This window comes from Protomyctophum parallelum (genome assembly GCF_964188405.1).
Source record: "Protomyctophum parallelum genome assembly, chromosome: 5".
Lineage (NCBI taxonomy): Eukaryota > Metazoa > Chordata > Actinopteri > Myctophiformes > Myctophidae > Protomyctophum > Protomyctophum parallelum.
The window spans coordinates 14526784-14544691 of NC_139702.1; the positions used below are offsets into that span (position 1 = coordinate 14526784).

The window sequence follows — 17908 nt, forward strand, 5'->3', positions numbered from 1 at the left end:
AGGTTTCGTTTTTGGCTCTCTATCCTGATTGGATGAAAGGCATTGACCACGCCTCCAGGTCTTAAGTTCAGTAATAAGACCTGGTTAAGACAGCCCAAGGGGTGGCGCAAGATTTAAGTCAATATATATATTATCTCTCCTTCCTGTTATTTGTGGATGACTAACTTCCCATTTCTTCACCTCACTCACCACACCTCACCACACCTCACTCAATCTACCGTACCGTAGTCTGAAAACCCATCTCTTCAGACTCCATCATGGCCCATAGCACATGCCCTAGCCCCTTAGATAGCACTTTATGTAGACTCCATCATGGCCCGTAGCACGTGCCCTAGCCCCTTAGATAGCACTTTATGTAGACTCCATCATGGCCCGTAGCACTCACCCTAGCCCCTTAGATAGCACTTTACGTAGACTCCATCATGGCCCGTAGCACTTACCCTACCCCCTTAGATAGCACTTTACGGCCAAGCTACACCGGGCATGTGTGCGTTTGACGTAAGCGCACTGCGCGCACAAAGTATGCGTGCGAAATGCCCCGGCTACACCAGATCTGTGGCGCGCGGCAGATTTGTGCGGGACCTTCCGGGAGGATATATAGATACTCGTGCATGGGGGCATACGCACGTAACAAATTTAGAACCGATCCTATTTTTAGAGCACGCGTAGGATGGCCCGCGGTATCCGTGCGTCTGGTGTAGCTGGTATCATTGACATATATTGGTCCTATCCAAACGCACTGTACACGCGCAGTAAACGCGCGCAGTAAACGCATATGCACGCGCGCAAAATTGCCTGGTGTAGCTTGGCCGTCATGTAGACTCCATCATGGCCCGTATCACTTGCCCTAGCCCCTTAGATAGCACTTTATGTAGACTTAGATAGCATTTTATACAGACTTATAGCATGTTACGTAGACAGCACTATAATTGCATTCTAAGTAGTCATAGCACTTTATAGTATATATGTATAGTGTATAGCAGGGGTGCCCAGAAGGTCTACCAGTATATCCAAAAGCATTGCAGGTAGACCACATGACATGCCCCAAAATATCATAAATAAAAACTACTTGAATGAAGGTGACTGATTGATTAAAAGAGCCTTTTAGCTCAAACACACAATACAAATGCAATACAAATACAAAGTCATATACAAATGACTACGAATTCCATTTTCCTCTCTCTATTTCCCATTCCCAAGTGTGTTTGTCTTATAGTATGTAAGGCCAGTGCTGCTGTTTTCAGCAATGGGATAATACTTTTTTGGGTGAGTAGATCTTGTTGAGGTGGTCATTGTGTGAAAGTAGCTCTCAAGTCAAAAAAGTGTGGACACCCCTGGTGTATAGTATGTATACTAGTTTATATGTATAGTTTCATTATATAGATACTCCACTGTTACGCTCTTAGCTTACGCATGTTTCATGATGACTGCTTTTTATGTATGTGATGTATTGCCATGCTTTTTGTTCTTGCTTAATGTAAATCGCTCTGGACTAAATGCCTACATTGTAAATTGTTCACCGTTAGGTGCTTGATTCTACCTATAACTGGAAATGTAAACAAACAAAAGGTTCTCTTTATATGCGCCCCATACAGCTCACACTCACACAGAAACCACAGGAAACAATACTTCTCATGCACTAAATTTTATTTCAGCCATATTAAAAAGAAAATAAAGAAATAAAAGAAATAAGAAAGAAAAGGAAGAAAAAGAATAATCATGTCAGTGAATGTTAATAAACAAGGCATACATACAACAGAGGCATGGATGTAGTATGGATGTTTTTTTTGGGGGGGGAACATAATCAGTTTTTGGGGACTGTCGGTTGGTCATTGTCCTGACCGCATGGATTATAGGCCTTATGGCTGCGCATGCGCATCTGAAAGATGGGATTATTTAGAAGCAACAGCCGAGGTCCCAAACTCAAACCCAAGACTTCTTGGTCACCATGGCAGCCATAGGGACCGCGAGAGGTCCCCTATGGTCCAGGAGAACCAGATCCAAGTCTTAAATTTAAGCCAAGAGACCAATTAAGGCTCTTCTTCTATATATCTCCCCTGCTGATTGGGGCCTTTTTAGTGGTAGATACGTCTGATGGACTGGATCTTAGGGGTCTGGCAGTGGGAGCCCCAGTTCCTCCAGTGCTGGTAGTCTCCGCTGTGTCTCTCACACTCCATGATGTACTGCTGGCCCCTGTAGCCGGGGTACTCGTAGCACACGAAGCTACAGAGAGAGAGGGGGGGGGGAGAGAGAGAGAGAGAGAGAGAGAGAGAGAGAGGGAGAGAGAGAGAGAGAGAGAGAGAGAGAGAGGGAGAGAGGGAGAGAGGGAGAGAGGGAGAGAGAGAGGGATAGAGAGAGAGAGATAGGGAGAGAGAGAGAGGGAGAGAGGGAGAGAGGGAGAGAGAGAGAGAGAGAGAGAGAGGGAGAGAGAGAGATAGGGAGAGAGAGAGGGAGAGGGAGAGAGAGAACAGAAGTATACAGAAGTATTCAAATATGTGTCATAATTCTTCAGAGTTTCCTGTACCGCGTTGTGAGTTTGTAGATCTTGCTATTTTTGGCAAAGAGAAATTGGCGCAGTCCAGTCTAGAGGGTTTTTGGTGGAAAAAGTAAAAAAATATAATATATAGGGCTGAATGGGGTTTACTTTCCCGACTAATGTTTTATTTGTTTTATCGACCGGTTTTCCGCGGACACAAAAGTAACTGATGCTCGCTTCTCAGGGGCTTCTGGGTAATCGAGTCACAATGAAACCCTATGGAGAGTCATGGCAGAGAGCGGTACGTCGCTCTGTTCTTCTTCCTTGTTTTGGATGGCGGACGGCGATGAATTAGGTCTCGACATTATCAAGAAACGATCGCGCTATTTTAAGGCGGGCGGTCGTGAAATGGAGCTACAGTTCACGTTCACGACCGGGTTCATTCATTCTTCAAAGGCTATAGAGCGGCGCAGTCTCTCCCCCTTTCAGAACAACAAACAGGAAATGAAAATGCAATGCATTTCCCCATAGGCAGTTCTTATTTAATTAATTTAAAGACCTTTTAAGCGTCGTACGAAGCCAACTCTTGTCGTGACAAATCATGACAACACACAATATTTTGGACCAAACAAATAATTACAAAGAAGAAAAACAACAAAAAAGTGCCGTTTCTTTCTACTTTCTAATTCTTTGTTTGGCCCGAAATATTGTGTGTGTTGTCATGATTTGTCACGACAAGAGTTGGCTTCGTACGACGCTTAAAAGGTCTTTAAATAAATTAAATAAAAACTGCCTATGGGGAAATGCATTGCGTTCATTTCCTGGGCCGTTCGTTGTTCTGAAAGGGGGAGGGACTGCGCTGCTCTATAGTGTAACAACTGCGTCGGGGGAAGGAAGCAACGTTCCAGATCGAAAGCTTCGGGCGATAAATAAAGCGAAGGGTTCTCTCTACTTAGGCGCCACACTGCACGTGCATGGAGCCCACCTCGAGCATGGGGCAGTAAAGGGGCAGTAAAGGGGCAGTAAAGGCGCAGTAATGGGGCAGTAAAGGGGCAGTAAAGGGGCAGTAAAGGGGCAGTAATGGGGCATTAAAGGGGCAGTAAAGGGGCAGTAAAGGGGCAGCAAAGGGTTCTCTCTACTTACGCGCCACACTGCACGTGCATGGAGCCCACCTCGGGCATGCACCAGCCCATGGCCTGCAGGGAGGGGTAGTCGTCACACAGCTCGGTGCAACGCCCGAAGAAGTTCTCCTTCTCGTAGATGGTCATACGGCTGCTCTGGTGAGACTGAGAGGGAGGGAGGACATGGAGAAAAGAGGATGAGAGAGTGCATGTGTTAAGCCAGTAACGAGACAACTCGCCCCGTTTCTGTTTTCCTCCCAGAATTTTCCCCAGTGAGGGGTGGGAGAGGCTGGACAGCAGACGGCTGGACTTTGAATTTCTCTAACTATAAACTTTCATGACAGCAGAACAAATATAATTTATGAAAAGCTACTACAGTGAAGTCTGTTCACAGAAGTTGTTGTAGGATATGTGGGGATTATCTGACGAGGTACCATTTGAGGCGGCAAAACCTTACATAAACTAAATAATACTAAATTGTTTATAGGGTCAATATAAGTAAAATAAATATAGCCTTTCCACAGGAGTATCTTTCTTTTTCTTTTTTTTTCTTTTTTTATCCCACGATTTTGTAACCCATTTTTCACCCCTGTGTCAATCAGGAGTATCTTTTTATATTTTTCCAAAAAGAATACAAACAGCCAATAGCATATTACAAAGTTATCCCTCACTGGTGAAAATTCCGGGAGGAAAAGCGGGCACGCACCGGGGTGAGTTGTCCAGTATTCGTTAAGCCTATACTACAGGGAAACTTTGACAGAAAAAGACTCGCTCACCGTATATAAACTAGAAGTAAAAACTCCTTAAGACTGAGACTTAAGGAAAAAAAAACTTTATTTTATCATGCTCATAAAGTGTGCTCAAAGTGCAATTAAAAAGCAAGCGTTTCGGTCCTATAAGACCTTCGTCAGTGCTATGTCTATATATAAGCCTATACTACGTCCTACATACAGTACGTACGTGTTACCGTGTTGCGTCATCATGCCACAAAGAGCAGATCTACACGCGTACAGTAAGAACGCTTAAGGTGTCGCAAAGGGTTGTTTAGGAGTGGGGTTTTTAATTTTAGCCAGAGTTGATGTCACAGCTTTTCATGAATGGACATGCTCAGAGAAAGGATTGGGGCATAGTTATGCACTCATTAATTCACTCACTCACTCACTCACACACTCACTCACTCACTCACTCACTCACTCACTCACTCACTCACTCACTCACTCACTCATATTTTCTTACTCTCCATACTTTTCCTATAAGCATTCTTTCTCCCACTGACTCAGTCACAAGTCACAACCACACCATCACAAGAGATGAGTATCTCTCTCTCTCTCTCTCTCTCTCTCTCTCTCTCTCTCTCTCTCTCTCTCTCTCTCTCTCTCTCTGAACTCACAGCGCAGTAGATGGGGCGGAAGGACATGAATCTCTCTCTCTCTAGGACAGGTTATATTAACTCACAGCGCAGTAGATGGGGCGGAAGGACATGAATCTCTCTCTCTCTAGGACAGGTTAAATTGTATTAACTCACAGCGCAGTAGATGGGGCGGAAGGACATGAATCTCTCTCTCTCTCTCTAGGACAGGTTCAATTATATTAACTCACAGCGCAGTAGATGGGGCGGAAGGACATGAATCTCTCTCTCTCTACGACAGGTTATATTAACTCACAGCGCAGTAGATGGGGCGGAAGGACATGAATCTCTCTCTCTCTAGGACAGGTTATATTATATTAACTCACAGCGCAGTAGATGGGGCGGAAGGACATGAATCTCTCCACGTGGTAGGACAGGTTTCCGCAGTAGGCGTCCCAGTGAGGGTACTCTCCCCTCTCCAGGATGAACTGCTGTCCCTGGAAGTCATGGTGCTCGTAGCCCACCCAACTGGACACAGGACAGGACAGGACAGGACAAAAAACATTTTAAAATAGTACAAATAGCCGATCTACAAGCTAACAACGTGTCGATGTAGATTGGCTGTAGTTTAACTATTTTTAAGTGTTATAAAATAGTAAAACAAATGGCAAATAAGTTTAGGGATGAGGGGTAAGGGCTGGCGCAAGATGGATCCCTTAATGAGTCCGTGGCAAATTTAACTTTTTTTTTTTTTTACAAACCATGATCAATACGAGAACTGTTACTGTAAAAGCATTACGCTTGTTTACAACAGGGTCCACCATTTTCAATTCATCAGAAGATGTAGAGACATGCAGTACAAATATACAGGGAATCATCTTAATGTGATGATTTATATTATAAAGAAAGTAAAAAGGGAAAAAATATATTATACATTAAAGGTATATTCAGTGATTTCACTTGACTGTGGGACCCAGCCTTTCGTCCAATCAGGATAGAGAGTCAAAAACGAAACCTAAGGTTTTTTGACCCCCAGGGGTTAACTGGGGACAGGGAGGAACTCCTTATATGGCCAGCACACTCTATAGTAGGGAGGATTATCACAACAAAACAAAAAAATAAGTGATATTTGAATTAAGTGAAATCACTGAATATACCTTTAAAGGAGAAAAGGGGGTGACTCAGACTTTATTTACGGGGGCCAGTTTCGCATTGCAGCCGTCCGTAGGTGCCCATCGAGAGCAGTTTTGAAGGAGTCAAGGGATTCACATGTCTTAATGGCTGTTGGTAGGGCATTCCACATTTTGGTGGCATAGGAGTGAAATTAATTTGATATGATGTTTGTATTTTGATCATGAGACCCAATTAGTGAATGTCAAGTCTCCAGGTTTTCTTCAGAATATGTATGACACTGATTTACGACGACGCTGTTATTTTTTTTTCAACATATCTTCTTCATACTTTTGTATATTTGCTATACTCACTCATGCTTTTTGAAAGACAAATACAAATCTTTTTTGGGGTCCTTGACATGAAATAGTTTGAGAACCACTGATATAGAAACCTAGGTGTTTCAGAAAACAGTTTTGGACGGATTTTGATTTGATTTGTAGAATCTGGTCTCAGCAGGTCTCAATGAGTTAACATCCAGGAAGACACTGTCTGTATGGTGTTATACGGTAGGCATGGGGTCTCCTCTAAGAGTGATTAGACAGAAAAGGTGCCATTTCATAATGAGCTTGCAAAAGTTGAGAAAAGAGAAAAGTATGTAGTATGTAGTGTTAATTCCACACAAGGTTTTGTTCTTGTGGAAACAAAGGTGCAACTTTATTTCTATACTTATTACTTGCTAGGTGTGAACACACCCTTAGAGGCGTTAGAATCATGGCACCCTTCGGAAAGTTTAGCAACACCACCAACGGTTTAGGCGCTCGGTGTAGCTCGGCCGTTAACCCATTCTGACCTGAGATCAGATTCTAAAAATGTCTTCTACATCCTGACAGTTCTCTGAAAAAGCTACGTTTCTATGTCAGTCGTTCTTAGATTTTTCAAAATTAGCAGACCTACAAGCTTGTAGCGCGCCACTCGGTGGCCTGCATGTAAACATGAATAACTTTTTCTAAATATTAAAGTCCATAGTGAACTTGGGAAATGTTTAACAGTAGTATACTTTAAATATTTAACTTTTTAAAACTTAAATTGTATATTTTAGTCAACAGTGGAGAGGCGAATTATGGAGCCGGGGATGGGCCTTAAAAACTTTGTCACTGATGTTGTAGAGCTGACATCATAGCTCACTGCATGGTTCACAATCTTTTTAGACCGAGACCCAACAGAGAGAGATTAGACGTTTTGCCCGCGGGAACCCAAACTAGTGAACATAGCAGGCTTTCTTATATTTGTTTAATTGTTCTAAAATGTATAAAAGTTGTATTAAAATATACAGTATATATATTTTTTAATGTAGGAAAAGATTATTATTTTTTTTTTTTTACTTGAGACATGGCCCCATAGAAATAGTCATATTAAAGAACCACCATTCTTCTGTGCGTTAGAATCTGATCTCAGGTCAGAATGGGTTAAGATGACCTCCAGGACTGGCCAGTGGCCACCGAGCACATTGTGTGCCTATTTCACCCACACCACACTGCCTTGGGTACGCTGAGCGCTGAGCGCTGAACGCTATGCACGCCGTGTTTTATCAGCTACTATTTTGGAACAAAGCCTTGCGTCGATGTTCTTGCCAGTACATGTAGGACTGTACTGACGTCAGAACAACACAAGGTGACATATTCCTTGTTCCGTTATTAGGGGGGGATGACAAATCATATCACACACACACACACACACACACACACATACACACGCACACGCACATACGCACACACACCACAGCATCGATCTTATTTCCCACCTCTATCACACTCGTCTTGTGTGTCCCTCTTTCTCATGCTTTGAGTGAACTCACCTTCAGTCATGTGCACGCACGCATGTGTACGCAGTGTCGCACACACACGCACCCACACACACACACACACACACACACACACACACACGCACACACACACACAGACATGCGTATACAGGCCGGGTGTGTGTGTGAATGACTCACGCTCCACTCTCCACGCGGACGGAGCGGATCCAGTCGAAGCCACAGTCGTGGATGTTGCAGCACTCTGCGGTGAACTCCATGCAGCGACCCTGGAAGTGCTCCTGCTCGAACACGGTCATCTGCAACGTGATTGGTTGATTGATTGATTGAATTGAATTGAATTGAATTGAATTGAATTGAATTGAATTGAATTGAATTGAATTGAATTGAATTGAATTGAATTGAAATGAAATGAAATGAAATGAAATGAGTGTTGTTTTTGGCAGCAAATTTCTATTTTAGTTTTAGTCATGGTCTCTTGAATAGTTTTCACTTAGTTTTAGTCACATTTTAGTCGTCTGGAATGCTCTAGTGTTTAGTCTAGTTTTAGTCGACTAAATGTCATACGATTTTAGTCGACTAAATCTACAGTTGATTTAGTCGACTAAAATGTGTTTTGACAGGCCTTGATGTCGTTGTAATGACATATTTTACACTTTGGTTGCATGCTGAAAATACAACAACACAACATACACAACGCGTCGCTCTGCGACGCGTTGTGAGATTGTAGATCTGCTATTTTCAGCATGCAACCCAGCATAAAACTGGATCTCTTGTCCACTATAGTCCCTTCCTAACATTTTAGTCTAGTTTTTATTTGTTGACGAAATTGTCAGTATTTTTAGTCTTAGTTTTAGTCATCATAGATTCGTTTTTATTTAGTTTTAGTCAGTGAAAAAAGGTAGTCGACGAACATTTTTCGTCTTAGTTTTAGTCGACGAAAACAACACTAAAATGAACAATGCAAACAGCACAACACTGCGCAAAAAGCATGGAATACATAAGGATGTGTATATATTACAGGAAACCCCCGTTAAACTTTCCAACAAACTCCGGTAAACTCCCGAATTGTACCAAGATCATACCTGTATATTACCGTATATTAACTGTGTATGCCTATACGCTAAACTCTTTTACAAGGTACAGTCAGGCATTTTGGTCCAAATGGATTTCCGAAAGAAAGACCTTGCGGTCACAAGGTCCTTGTTTCCATTCTGGTCCCATGTTGCACTCAGTCATAATAGTCATGAACAAGAATCTAAAAACAGTAATTGGTCACCTCCTCTCCCTCGAACCTGCTGACAGGTGAACATTTTAGGCCTGTTTAAAAGGAGGCCAGTGATTTGCTCGTTACAACCCATTTTGGGGCGGGAACCCATTTTGGTGTTTTAAATATTACTAGCCCTTACCCGTTGTGAGATATTTGCCCTCCCCCCCTTGTTGCCGTGGGGGGTACTGCGCCCTGGGTGCGTTTTCGCATTTTTTATTCACTAATAAATTCATTATTAATTCATAATTTGTTAAATTGGAAAAAGGGCTTCGTTAAGACCTCCATATTATTGTCAATGCTTGTGTGAAAAGTGGGAGCGATTGGTGGAGGCAATGAGGAGATACGGCGGTGTTTCTGACACAGACAGACAGACATTGACTGAATTATAGTATGATGATGATGATGTTGTGATTTAGCTATTGAAAAATAGCAGATCTACAAGCTCATAGGGTGCCACCGAGTGGCGCGCTACGAGCTTGTAGGTCTGCTATTTTTTTATTGTTAAAAAGTGGTTCAAATCTTTCAGAAAATCTGTCATGATTTAAATTTCGTCGTCGGGCCTGAATGGGTTAAGGGAAGGGGGCGGGGCATTCCACACCTGAATAGCAGTGCTGCGGAAGGTGAATTTACCCATAATATATTTGTGTTGTAAGTGGGCGGCACCAGATCATCGTTTACGCTCCCTCTAGTTTTGTGGCTGTGGGTGTCGCTCACTTTTTTTGGTGGTTTGGTTCAGTGCCGTTCCAAAAATGGCCACATGGCGCCCTTTCCCAGTGCCCGCTGTATTTGTAACACATGTCCCAAAAACCTAGCGGATGGGCCTTTGATTGATTGATTGATTGATTGATTGATTGATTGATTGATTTATTAACAGTTTTCAGAATTACAGTACCTACATTTCAAGCACAAACTCAAGACAAAGACTGTTAACTGTCAGTGGACGACCCGATAAAGCATTACACTTGTTTACAAAGAGGGTCCACCGTGTTCAATTCATCTATACAAGCGATCTGATTTATTATCATAACGAAATCAATCTAAGGTCGAATCAAGCGCCGAATATCGAATTTTATGCACATTGCGATCCATAATGCACATAAAGACGGCGCGCATGCGTGTGTGCGAGTATTTTGGTGTGTGTGTGTGTGTGTGTGTGTGTGTGTGTGTGTGTGTGTGTGTGTGTGTGTGTGTGTGTGTGTGTGTGTGTGTGTGTGTGTGTGTGTGTGTGTGTTACCTTACCCTAAAGAAGGGGGCCATACCCATGCCTGGGAAGTACATGGATGAGGTCATGTGAGATTTAGTAGCCCTATTCATTTTGAATCTCTAGAGAGAGAGAGAGAGAGAGAGAGAGAGAGAGAGAGGGGGGGGGGGGGACAGACAAACAGTGCATTAGAATGGATAGAACAATAAACTATTTTCCAGAGCATGTGCTTGCATTCAGCAACCTATTGTCTAATTTACAGCAGGCCTAACCAAAATCAGACCAGTCTGAAGTGAGTGGTGCAACAGCGCCCCCTGTCTAAACATAGGGACATTGCTGTTCCTTGGAGTGGTTGCACCACTCAAAAACACATCCAACAAATGAAATAAAACTAAATATAGGGCCCATGGAAAGGCATTGATAGCAAACATTAGGCCATTTAGTATCATCATAGGCATTTGGCTAATTCACAGGTTATAAATTCAACTTGTTTTGGGACATGTAGGCTAATTGGTTATACATGTATTAAAATTCCTCTTGATTGGCAGTGGGTTAAATAAAAAAAGGTTGGCAGGCTATAATAATCAAAACGTCTCCAAAGGTACAGCGGTGGTGTTAATCCAGGAGATTCAGTGGTCCGGGGACCACCAGTGGTCCTTTAGGCTAGGGGGTTCCAGGTGGTCCAAACCAAACAGTGGCGTGCACAGACATTTAGAGGGGCAGGTGCTCAAGTGAAAAAAAGGGCACCGCGTGCAGCGCATTTTCGGGCGGGAACCCATTTTGGTGCTTTAGCTATTGAAAAATAGCAGGTCTGCTATTTTTCTTTAATCGAAGAACCACTGACATAGAAACAGCTTTAGATTGTGGGGGCCTAAATAATATAGTAGAAGCGTTTTTTTAATCAAGATTTGATCAATGTCACCATGTTCCACACTACAAATTAAGAAAGGGCAGGGGGTGCTCTAGCACCCCCTGCCCTATTGTCTATCTGTGCACGCCACTGAAACCAAACCAAATGGACCCTTATCTTTGACTCTTGACTTTGAGAGCATACAATGTGACAAAAAAACGTGGTTTCATTTTATGCTCTCAATAGTTCAATTATTGATATAAAAGTCCACTGACACAAGAGAACGTATAGAATAATTGTTATTTCTGATCAGCGTTTGCCTGCATGTTATCTCTCCTATAATCATCATAACCAACATCAATAGGCCTACAGCATGTGGGGAAAACCTTATCCAAATAATGATAACAAAATATTCTTTAGTCTTGGATCTGAGAGGCCAAAATAATGTCATCATCCGTGGCTGAATAAATAAATAATAATGGACCTTAATTGATATGAAAAGGGTTGAAATTATAAAACCACTGACAACAACAGATCCATATTTGTCCAGAGATCGATAAGCGCTGTAGTGAAAACGGAGCGCCAGGTATGGCCATATCACCCTGCTGTGTTCACCCTTACCTGTATCGCCTCCTCTCCCTTGCCCAACGCCAATCCTATTTACAGACTTTTGTGAGAATCTGGCGCTTCAGTTTTATATGGACGTCCACGCGGGCACCCCCCCGTGCCCGCCAGGCGCGTGTCCATCGACCGGGTCACGCTTTTTGGGGGGTCGCGCGCGGCGCGCGTGTCCCCCCCCCCCCCCCCCCCGTGCGTAACAAACGATTGCTGAGCATATAGATAGAGGCCCAGTCGGTGCACTAGCGCTATACTGTACATTCCTGCTGCGCGCATTCATTTCACACGCGTGCCATTTTCTGTTGGCCCTTGCCGAGCGTATGCATTCGTGTGTGTTCAATATGTGTGTGCGTCAAAGTGCTTGTGTGTGTGTGTGTGTGTGTGTGTGTGTGTGTGTGTGTGTGTGTGTGTGTGTGTGTGTGTGTGTGTGTGTGTGTGTGTGTGTGTGTGTGTGTGTGCGCGCGCGCGCCAGGCCATGCACTTCTATGCAGTGTTTGGCACACACGCACACACACACACACACACACACGCACGCACGCACGCACGCACACACACACACACACACACACACACACACACACACACACACACACACACACACACACACACACACACACACACACACACACACACACACACCCTTTCACCTGCTGCCCTGTCTTTGTGTGTTTCCCCCTAATGTGTGTGGGTGTGGGTGTGTGTGTGTGTGTGTGTGTGTGTGTGTGTGTGTGTGTGTGTGTGTGTGTGTGTGTGTGTGTGTGTGTGTGTGTGTGTGTGTGTGTGTGTGTATGGGGGCCTGTCGACTCAGCAAACCATACACATAGCAGCACAACAGGCCTGGGGACATGCAGGGGGGGCGCGTGCACGGCTGCGCTGCGCCGCATGGGAATGACTGAATGAGAGGATGAATGGGGGGCTCCTCCCTGGGACCTCCACCGTTGTTTGGCCCTATTGGTGTATAGTACAGGTCAGCACAGTGCTTCTATCTATGGCCTCACAATGGACGGGTCAGGGGGCCATATGCACAGAATCACATGGACTTTACACTGACCAAACCTTTCTGATTATTATTTTTTTGGAAAGTGTCAAATGTGTTCTATACTCATAATAGCCTATCCAGAGATGCCCACACTTTTTTTTTTACTTGGGAGCTATACTTTCAAAATGACAAGCTCAACTAGATCTACCCATCCAGTGTTGTTTTCGTCGACTAAAACTAAGACGAAAAATGTTCGTCGACTACCTTCTTTCACTGACGAAAACTAAATGGAAACTAAATGAAAACTAAGCTATGATGACTAAAACTGAGACTAAATATATCGACAATTTAGTCATGGAATAAAAACGAGACTAAAATGTTAGGAAGGGACTAGTGGACAAGAGATCCAGTTTAAGTCATTTTACACTTGGTTGCATGCTGAAAATAATACATTTTCAGCAAGTGTAAAAACACTCATTACGACGGCATCAAGACCCGCCAAAATACATTTTAGTCGACTAAATCAATTGTAGATTTAGTCGACTAAAATCTTATGACATTTAGTCGACTAAAACTAGACTAACACTAAGACATTCCAGGTGACTAAAATGTGACTAAAACTAAATTAAGTTTCAGTCCAAAGACTATGACTAAACTAAAATAGAAATTTGCTGCCAAAAACAACACTGTACCCATCCAAAAAATATTATCCAATTGCTGAAAATAGTTAAACAATGTCCCTGAGTGTGCTTTGGAATAGTGGCGATGGCGTTACATACAGTATAAGACTATAATGCACTTGGAATTGGACGGAACATTTTGAATTGGTATAGGGTTTTCTTGCATATAACTTTGTAATGCTACTGACGTTTGTGATACAATACTTGAAAACAAAGTATTGCGTTGTGGGTTTGAGCTAACAGGCCCTGTCTTAATACAAGTTGCAGATTTTTTTTTTTTTTTTTACATTTAAATAATGTATTTTTTAGTGCATGTCATTTTGATCTACCTGCACAGCCTTTGTGATCTATACTGGTAGATCACGATCTACCTTTTGGGCAGTGTTGTTTTCGTCGACTAAAACTAAGACGAAAAATGTTCGTCGACTACCTTTTTTCACTGACTAAAACTAAATAAAAACTAAATAAAAACGAATCTATGATGACTAAAACTAAGACTAAATATACTGACAATTTCGTCAACAAATAAAAACTAGACTAAAATGTTAGGAAGGTACTAGTGGACAAGAGATCCAGTTTTATGCTGGGTTGCATGCTGAAAATAGCAGATCTACAATCTCACAGCGTTGTGAGATTGTAGATCTGCTATTTTCAGCATGCAACCAAAGTGTTAAATATGTCATTACAACGACATCAAGGCCTGTCAAAACACATTTTAGTCGACTAAATCAACTGTAGAATTAGTCGACTAAAATCGTATGACATTTAGTCGACTAAAACTAGACTAAACACTAGAACATTCCAGGTGACTAAAATGTGACTAAAACTAAGTGAAAACTATTCAAAAGACTATGACTAAAACTAAAATAGAAATTTGCTGCCAAAAACAACACTGCTTTTGGGCACCGCTGGGCTAGGCTATAGGCCTATATTTATATATATATATATATATTTATACATAGAAAACACATTCCAAAATGTTTCATGGAGGTGGAATAAGTATATATGTTTGTTACTTGTAAAAGTAAATACCGGTAGTCAATATAGTCAACCCACTCCTTTTCCCCCTCACTGTATATGTTTCTTTTCCCTTCAATTAGAAGTGTCTATTTGTATACGTCTCTAAATGTTTTGATGAATTGAACAACGTGGACCCTCTTGTAAACAAGTGTAATGCTCTATTGGGTCGTCCACTCACAGTCAATCAATCAATTAATGGATGTACAGTATATAGCAGTTAAAATTACAGTGGTGGAAAAAGTGTGTTACTTAAAGGGACACTTCACCCTTTTTGCAAAAGAATATATGTCAATGACGTTTAGAAGCTTTAGAACACTTTCCCGGGGGTCTTTATGTGTGTAATATGTGGGTTTAGATTATTTTAGATTGTAGCAGTGAGCCCAGTGTCTCTGATGTCATGGACACTGGTCTCACTTCCTTCCTGGACTACAATTCCCAAAATACTTTGGTGCACTGCTCCTCCTTGTGGATAGGGGAGGTCTGTCTTACTGAGTACACATGTAGTCCAGGAAGTAAGTGATCCCAGTGTCCATGACATCAGAGACACTGGGCTCACTGATACAATCTAAAATATCTAAAACCACATATTACACACATAAAGACCCCCAGGAAAGTGTTCTAAAGCTCCTAAATGTCATTAACATATATTTTTTTGCAAAAAGGGTGAAGTGTCCCTTTAAGTGAAAGTATATCAATATACTGCAATATAGAAATATACTCTGTAGCCTATAGTTAGTAGTCGCAAATTTGAAAAGTACAAAATAATTGGTATCAAAATGTACTTAAAAGTATACCGAAAGTAGGCTATACTATCACTTTAATGTCCCATTTCAAAATGTCAAAGTGTCGACGCATTGTAGAGTTCAGCTTGTAGATCATCTATTTTCAAATGGCGGAAATGTATTTTGGGCTGAAGTGGTTATTGTACAGTATGTTTTGTGATAATAGTCAAAATCTACAAAGTATAGGCTATAACTAAAGCTGTCAGATAAATGTAGTGGAGTAAAAGTACAATATTTGGATCTGAGATGTAGGGTAAAAGTGTTACAAATACCCCAACATTGCACTTAAGTACAGTAATTAATTAAATGTATAAGCCTACTTTCCACCACTGCTATAATAATATGCTATAGTTTCGGTCCATGCAGCTATAGCAGTTGAAATCATGGCATTCAAGTCTACAACAATTCACAAGATCTACTGTAGGCTATATTAAATAGGCCTATTAACATACTGTATGTACAATCATTTGGGGTGTGTTAAGGACTATTAATAGTCTGGATTTTCGGTGGTGAGGTGACCACCGCTCCGGTGGTGAGGCGACCACCGGAGCTGAAATAACGTTGAGCGGTGGTGAGTAAAAACAGAGAGAAGGGCTGGAGCGGTGGCGGTGGTTTGCTCTTCACCGCGGCTCAGTGACGTCATGTTGTAGTTCGGTGGTCACCTCAGTGACGTCATGTTGTAGTTCGGTGGTCACCTCAGTGACGTCATGTTGTAGTTCGGTGGTCACCTCAGTGACGTCATGTTGTAGTTGGGTGGTCACCTCAGTGACGTCATGTTGTAGTTCGGTGGTCACCTCAGTGACGTCATGTTGTAGTTGGGTGGTCACCTCAGTGACGTCATGTTGTAGTTGGGTGGTCACCTCAGTGACGTCATGTTGTAGTTCGGTGGGTCACCTCAGTGACGTCATGTTGTAGTTCGGTGGTCACCTCAGTGACGTCATGTTGTAGTTCGGTGGTCACCTCAGTGACGTCATGTTGTAGTTCGGTGGTCACCTCAGTGACATCATGTTGTAGTTCGGTGGTCACCTCAGTGACGTCATGTTGTAGTTTGGTGGTCACCTCAGTGACGTCATGTTGTAGTTCGGTGGTCACCTCAGTGACGTCATGTTGTAGTTCGGTGGTCACCCCTGTGTCAATTATCTAATGTGATCCTGGGCTCTACATACCCTCCACCAACCTGGGGAGAGCAACAGACTTGAACTCATGCTTCCTTCATGCCTGAGTGTCCAAGTTGCTCCTTTACACCTGACAGGGGGGGGGGGGGGGTTTCCCTGGTTGGACGTAGCGCGTGGAAGGAACACGTTATTCCAACCAGTTCCTTTCCCCTCCATCAGGCGCCCCGGCTGGCCAGGGGGAGGCAGGAAAATAGCAGATTTACAAGCTCCTATAGCACGGCACCGCGCTAGGAGCTTGTAGATCTGCTTTTTTTTTCCTTTTTCTTGAAAATGTGGTGCAAATCTTTGAATATATATTCTTTCAGAGCGAACGTTTTTAACTCAAATCTTTGCTTCTGGGGGGGGGGGGGGGGGGGGTCCCTGGAACAACATATTTTCAGATGGGGGTCCGCAGCCAAATACAGATAATTCCGGTGGTCCTTGACATAGAGATGGTTGAGAACCACTGTCAAATTTCAGAAAACATTTACCATTTAGAAGGCATTTGAAGAATCGTCCCATAATGCAGAGACGCAGATGGGCCTATATTTACCAAATCGCCATGACGTGTTTGTTTATTCATGGCTATATGATATTTACACAAGTCCTCCGTCCCCCCGTCCCCCCCACACAGGCAACGTGGAACAACCCTCCATCCCCAAAGCCTTGGCTTAAAACCCATTTTGGGACGGGAACCCCTTTTGGTGTTTTAAAAATGTTATAATTTAGCTATTGAAAAATAGCAGATCTACAAGCTCATAGCGCGCCACCGAGTGGCGCGCTACGAGCTTGTAGGTCTGCTATTTTTGAAAAATCGTGAAAATGCGGCACAAATCTTTGAATATATATTCTTTCAGAGCAAACGTTTTTAACTCAAATCTTTGCTTCTGAGGGGGTTCCTGGAATAACATATTTTCAGATTGGGGGTCGGCGGCCGATTACATATAATTTTTTGGGGTCCTTGACATGAAATAATTAGCACCACTGATACAGAAACATACTGTAGGTATTTCAGAAAACTGTCAGAACTTTTTTTAATTTCGACGTCAGACCTGAATGGCTTCAATGATTCCAGCTATACAAAACAAAACATGTCAATAGTAACAATATTAATAATAAGAATAAAAATAATAAGAATAGAGCAAAGAAAAAGAAGACAGAACAACAATCAATACAGCACTATGTTGCAAAGGCCTGTCTAAAATGGTGGGTCAGAGGCTTAGGGTATATATGAATAGAAAAGACACCCGAGTTCTCCTTCCATCCACTTGCATTAAGTTGCTCAAAAGCGCATGAGACGATTTCACTCCTCCTTCCTGGTAGGAACAGAGTGCATTCTGGGACGGATTGCAATGGTGAGTGGCCCCAAACACATGAACGCGCTGCCGTTGAACGCGCACGAGCGTCGTCCGTCGTGAACGTGTACAATGATAGTCAACGGACCAGCGCGTTCATGTGTTTGGGGCCAGGCTGCAAT

At 42.7% G+C, this 17908-nt stretch overlaps 1 protein-coding gene across 1 annotated transcript; it reads right to left on the reverse strand.

Annotated features, from left to right (window-relative positions):
- Positions 1-2075: 2075 nt before the first annotated feature.
- cryba1l2 (crystallin, beta A1, like 2) lies at positions 2076-10461 on the reverse strand (the record flags this gene model as incomplete). Its single annotated transcript, XM_083765470.1, has 5 exons — positions 2076-2223; positions 3620-3762; positions 5332-5473; positions 8058-8176; positions 10387-10461. The coding sequence occupies 5 exons, from the start codon at positions 10459-10461 to the stop codon at positions 2076-2078; spliced, it is 627 nt and encodes a 208-aa protein (XP_083621596.1).
- Between the last annotated feature and the right edge of the window lie 7447 nt (positions 10462-17908).